This window comes from Condylura cristata, unplaced genomic scaffold, assembly GCF_000260355.1.
Source record: "Condylura cristata isolate star-nosed mole 26May11 unplaced genomic scaffold, ConCri1.0 scaffold00015, whole genome shotgun sequence".
NCBI lineage: Eukaryota > Metazoa > Chordata > Mammalia > Eulipotyphla > Talpidae > Condylura > Condylura cristata.
Genome location: NW_004567116.1, coordinates 1,693,673 through 1,698,372, shown reverse-complemented (window position 1 = coordinate 1,698,372; position 4,700 = coordinate 1,693,673). Strand labels below are relative to the sequence as shown.

Sequence of the window (4,700 nt, the reverse complement as noted above, 5' to 3'; positions counted from 1 at the left end):
AATCGAGTTTATTTTTAAAAGATATCTGAATAGGAATGACTCATTCAGTAGGGCTATCCTATTAGGAAAAATTAGCTATCTCTACAGAAAATAAACAGGATGAGTTAAAGATATACACAGGTATCTTCAAGTTTCCCTTTTTGTACGCATAGTTTTAAATACACGCGCACATATACACTGACGTATAGAAAGCGACACTAAGAAGCATGAGTGTGAATGAGGTCAGAGGATGTGGGGCTAAGTGGTGGGTGTTTCTGGCCGGATGTGAGCATCTGCAGCACTTGTGAGCCTCCACAGAGGGTGGTAACAGGAACTCTGGAAAGCTGACGCCGGAGGACACCGGCCGCACAAACACGAGCAAGCTTAGTCTGCCGGATACATGAGGCCAGGCCAGGCGGCTCCATGAGTGTATCTGTAGGACTGGTCAAGGGGGGCAGGGACGGGCCCCCACAGCACTTCTTTCCTGACCTACAGCTGTGGTGACAACAGAGGAAGAGAACTGGCAGCTGAGAGCAGGTGTGGACAGGACACCCCAGAGGACTGCACGGCGGAGCCCAGTCCACGGCGGAGCCCAGTCCGCGGCAGGTCTGCGTCAGCGGCTGCAGATGAGGCTAGAGGGCCAGGTTGGCCGTTTTCTTGAAGTTACTGACACACAGGCAAAGGGGTGACCGGCTAGGCCTAGCGTAAGGCCTGCACCAGGTGACCACCACGAGGAGGTGGGGTGGAGGGTGTGGACAGTGGAGGGAGTGCACGGGGAGGCACCAAGGCCAGCGGCGTCCGTGGGAGGGCTGCGTTGGAGGGAGAAGGGGAACTGGAGGGCTGGCTGTGCGAGGAAGCCAGGCCGGGGGGGTCAGGCCTCAGAATCCGAAAGGCGCCAAGAGTCTGGCAAGGTCAGGAGACGGAGACGCAGTGATTCAGGATGCGGGGAGCAGGTCTGGAGCAGGCACTGCGGCTCGCTCACGGGAGGTGGACAGCGCCACGTAAACAGAAACGCTTTTCCCCACTGCAAAGTGTGATGCCACAAGTGGGGAGAAGCCCCCAGGCAGAGGGTGAGCTCCAAGGCGAGCAGCAACTGGGTCAAGGCCAGCCATAAGGAGGGAGGGACCGCCGGAGGCAGCAGCTTCAAAACGCGGGAAGCTGTGGGGTGGGGAGGGCTGAGGGCTGAGGGCCTGCGTGCCACCCAGGGAACGTGAACAGCAGCCTGGACACCGGCGGCCTCCGAGTGTCCCCTAGAGGAGGGCATGAAGGCCACGCTGTGGTCCTGACTGTTGACAACAAGCCAGCCGTGAACTGAGAGCGCTCCCAGGTATTAGACAGCAAGGAGGCACCGCAAGGCCCAGCACTTCCAAGTGCCCAGTGCAGAGCACCGCGGAGCGGCGGGAAACTGCAGCACAAGCCCCTCCCCCTCCAGAGAGCCACGAGACACTAGCACTAGTCTCCACCCACCAGGGGTTTAATTCTCCTAGGTCAGGCCAGTTCGCAGGTGCCCCGCCTTGTCCCCATCCAGGGGGAAGGGTGGCAGAGCACCCTGGGAATGTCCAAGCTCAGAGGAGCCACAAGCTAGTCTTTGAGCAAGAGAGGTGGGGTCCAGGGCCTCAGGCTGCCTCCTCCTCTTCGCTCTCCTCCTCACTCTCCTGATACTGTCTGCGGTTGGTGTTAACGAACAGGTCAGAGTCGTCTTCAGAGCTGGACTCTTCTCCTGACGACTGGGGCTCTGCCGGGAGCTCTGGCTGAGTCTGTCTGTGTGGGGGAAGGAAAATGCTGACCCAGCTCTCCAAGATCTGCCACCAAAGAAACCCCAGACAAAGGCCCACATGGCTCAGCAGTTAGGCTCAGCAATTCTGACAGGAAAAAGTCAGAGCAAGTGTGTGTGGGGGTGCTGGTCAGAGAAGACAGGCTGAGACTATGCCCCACCCCTATGCTCCAGTTTTTCAATGGCAAAGCAACCTGGAGCATTTTCCAGCCACCGTCACAACCACGTCACCATCACAACTACTGAGGCATCGTGCCGAGACCCTCTGCACGGAGAAAAGCTCCTCCTCCTCTCAGGACGCCAAAGCCTGAACCTCTATTTTCTAGCTCCCCGTCCCAAGGCTCATTCCTCACCTGTTCCTGTTGCTGTTGTGTTTCTCAACCACCCCGGAGAAAGCTTCAGGCCTGTGCAAGAGAAGAGCCCGGGTCAGAGGGGATGGCAAAACCACGAGCCCAACAGCTGTTTCCCAGCTGTCCCTAGCGGGGACGCCACGACCGTCCTGTCCCCACTTCCATAGCCAGGTCAACCCCACAGAAGCCAGGCAGCCAACGAACAAGGGGACCGTACCAGAGCCCATCCTTCTGCAGAGCGCGCACGTGGTCCTTGCAGAGCACAAAGCAGATCTCAGCCTTCACCTTCTCTCCTTCTTCGATGGGGTCAACGATGAGGAAGTCCCCTGTGGGGAGAGAAAAGGCGCGGTCAGCTGTGAAGGCCCCAGGACACAGCCGAGTCCCTGGAGCAGCGCCTCCCTCACCTCTCTTGATCCAGATGCTCTTCCGGTACTTGGAGGGCATGCTCACCAGGAAGCGCTGCCCCTGCGCTGTCTCCACCTCGTGCAGGTTGTTCCCGGGGGTCCTGAGTACCTGGTCCAGTACACACCTGTCAGCCAGCTCAAACAGGCCCCAGCTACACTGTGCCAGGGCCCCACAGGAGAGGAGGGATGTGGAAGCAGAGCCGCTGTGCCTGCGCTACTCACCCTCACAATCTGCTGCTGGTCAGAGGGCACCATGTGCTCCCCCAGCACCTCTTTCACCACATGCTTCCTCTTGGTGGCCTGTGACATGCTGGATGGTGTCCCAGGGCTGTGAGGGAAGTGGAGATGGATGGCTCCTCCTCGGGTTTCTTAGAGGGTGGGCTGAGTCCCCAGGTCTGTTTCCAAGGCCTCTGACTGAGGAGAGACAGTGTGCAGGTTAAGAATCTGGGCTTTTGGGGGCGCAGCGGGTTACAGCACAGCACTAAGAAGCTAAAGCCACTTCAGCATGACTTCGATCCCCACCCCAGAGGTGACCCACATGGCGCGGCAGACCTCTTCTGAGCCGCCCGCTGCCCCCCTCAGCAGTGGACTTCGCCGATCAGCCTGTTCTGCTCCCCATTCTGTCTCTGGTGAATCCTCTCACTACCCATGCACCTCTGGTCTGTACCCCACTTCTGTATGCATAAATCTTAAAACAAAAAAAGAATCTAGGCTTTTGTAACAGGCATCTCCATAAAAAGGGGAGGTGCCTAGCTGAAGTTTTATAACAGGGAAAGCAGGGGGCTCACGGGAGACACACAAGGAGACGGTCCTTTTGCCTCTGCTTTTGACTTGCACCAGGGACTTGGCGAACACAGGAGGAGACCAACAGGTGAAACATCACACTTGAGACATGCGGGTGAGAGAAAGGTGGGGGGACAATGGCAGCTGTTACCCTGCCTTGCACTTTTTGAAAGCCAAGTTTGGGAGCACAGGAGCCCCCCATCTGCACCCTAACACTTGACATCTAATCGCCTGAATCCCTACCTGAGCTTGTTCCCCAGCTGGCCAACTTCTCTAGGCCTCAGGAAGAGAACAGCTAGCTCTGAGCGTCCTTACGAGTGAGATAACGCGAGCACAGCATTTGGCCATGCGTGGCACACAGAGCGCACGTTCATCGCCAGCGCTGGTGGGGTCCCAACAGCAAACAGGTCTAGAGAAAACTCGTCCCGGCCCCGCGGCGGCGGGCGTGAGGGAAACGCGACTGCAGCACACCCGCATGGCACGGAGCCCGTCGCTGGGGCTCAGGCGGCGTCGGCTACATTCTGACTTAAGGCCCAAGGAGGTCAAGCTTGGCGGCACCAGGACAGGTGGTCCCGAGGAAACTGCTAGTGTCAACGTCAGCGGCGTCTCCTGCCGCCCCTTCCCCAACTCCGAGGAAAGACGCTCGCAGAAGACCCGCACTTACTCGGTGGCCGTCGTCTCACGCGGGCGCTGCCAGGACGACCCAGCTTTCCAGGCTCGACGTGGAGAGCCACTTGCCCACGACTCACTGCGCGACTGGGTCCAGAGGCTCGGACTTAAGTGTCTGGAGCGCCCGTCCACGCCCGCGCCACAAGCCGCCGGGAAAAAGCCCAGGTGGTCCCCGCCCGAGCCCGGCTTCCGGCGCCGTCTCGCAGCCTTCCGGCCACCCGCCCCCGCTTGTCCGTCTCTTTAATTCTTCCCACCGCCAGGTCGGTTACAGCCGAATCCTTGAGTTCCGGGTCCCCGGCAGCCGGCAGCAATTTTCCCCTCTGAGGCCGGGGCTTCCTGCGGCCGGAAATGCTGCCGAGGACCGAGACCAAGGAGGCCGCGGTGTTCCCCGCGCAGCGACCGGAAAGCAGCATCTGCTATGGGCAACGTGGAGGTCCGGGCGCCTCACCTCTATGGTTGTACGCGGCTAGAAGTGCCCAATTTGAGTTTTTTAAAGCGGCTCTTGAGGTGACCCGGAAGCGGAAGCCGAAGAAAGTTCTAGTGGGTTGAGGTATCGGCGGGAGCAGCCGGCTGGCGGGAGGAGCCGTTACACGAACCGGAGTTGCCGGTGAGCGCGAGCTGCGGAACAGGATCCGGGCCTGAGGCCGGAGGTGGCGCGGGGAGGAGGGGAGCAGAGGGGCCGCAGCGTGGTGCCGGCCTGAGGGTGCGCCCTTTGCGAGCGTCTGGTCGCGGGGCGGGGGC

General features: G+C 59.8%; 2 protein-coding genes across 4 annotated transcripts in view; one reads left to right on the top strand and one right to left on the bottom strand.

Annotated features, from left to right (window-relative positions):
• EIF1AD (eukaryotic translation initiation factor 1A domain containing) lies at positions 1 to 4,474 on the bottom strand. 3 transcript variants are annotated; one of them, XM_012725649.1, is made up of 6 exons: positions 4,408 to 4,474; positions 2,730 to 2,921; positions 2,508 to 2,616; positions 2,321 to 2,429; positions 2,107 to 2,157; positions 1 to 1,740 (listed from the first exon to the last, which is right to left on the bottom strand). In XM_012725649.1, exons 2-6 carry the CDS (start codon positions 2,814 to 2,816, stop codon positions 1,596 to 1,598), a joined length of 501 nt encoding a protein of 166 aa, XP_012581103.1. In that variant the 5' UTR covers positions 2,817 to 2,921; positions 4,408 to 4,474; the 3' UTR covers positions 1 to 1,595. The 3 variants fall into 3 exon arrangements, with proteins under 3 accessions (XP_012581103.1, XP_004682664.1, XP_012581102.1); XM_004682607.2 differs by lacking the exon at positions 4,408 to 4,474 and adding an exon at positions 3,955 to 4,382; XM_012725648.1 differs by lacking the exon at positions 4,408 to 4,474 and adding an exon at positions 3,534 to 3,614.
• Positions 4,475 to 4,483: 9 nt separating this feature from the next.
• The window catches only part of BANF1 (barrier to autointegration factor 1), a 1,734-nt gene continuing 1,517 nt past the window's right edge, over positions 4,484 to 4,700 (top strand). The window contains exon 1 of the mRNA XM_004682606.2: positions 4,484 to 4,566. The gene's annotated coding sequence lies outside the window, so the exon portion shown is untranslated. The remainder of the gene's footprint in view (positions 4,567 to 4,700) is intronic.

Bases quoted from the DNA above. Each gene is read 5' to 3' on its own strand.
- EIF1AD (XM_012725649.1), bottom strand. From the start codon at position 2,816: ATGTCACAGGCCACCAAGAGGAAGCATGTGGTGAAAGAGGTGCTGGGG. The intron at 2,617-2,729 runs GTGAGTAGCGCA...GTACTGGACCAG, and splicing joins ACCAGCAGCAGATTGTGAGG to GTACTCAGGACCCCCGGGAA. The intron at 2,158-2,320 runs GTACGGTCCCCT...TCTCTTGCACAG, and splicing joins CTGCAGAAGGATGGGCTCTG to GCCTGAAGCTTTCTCCGGGG.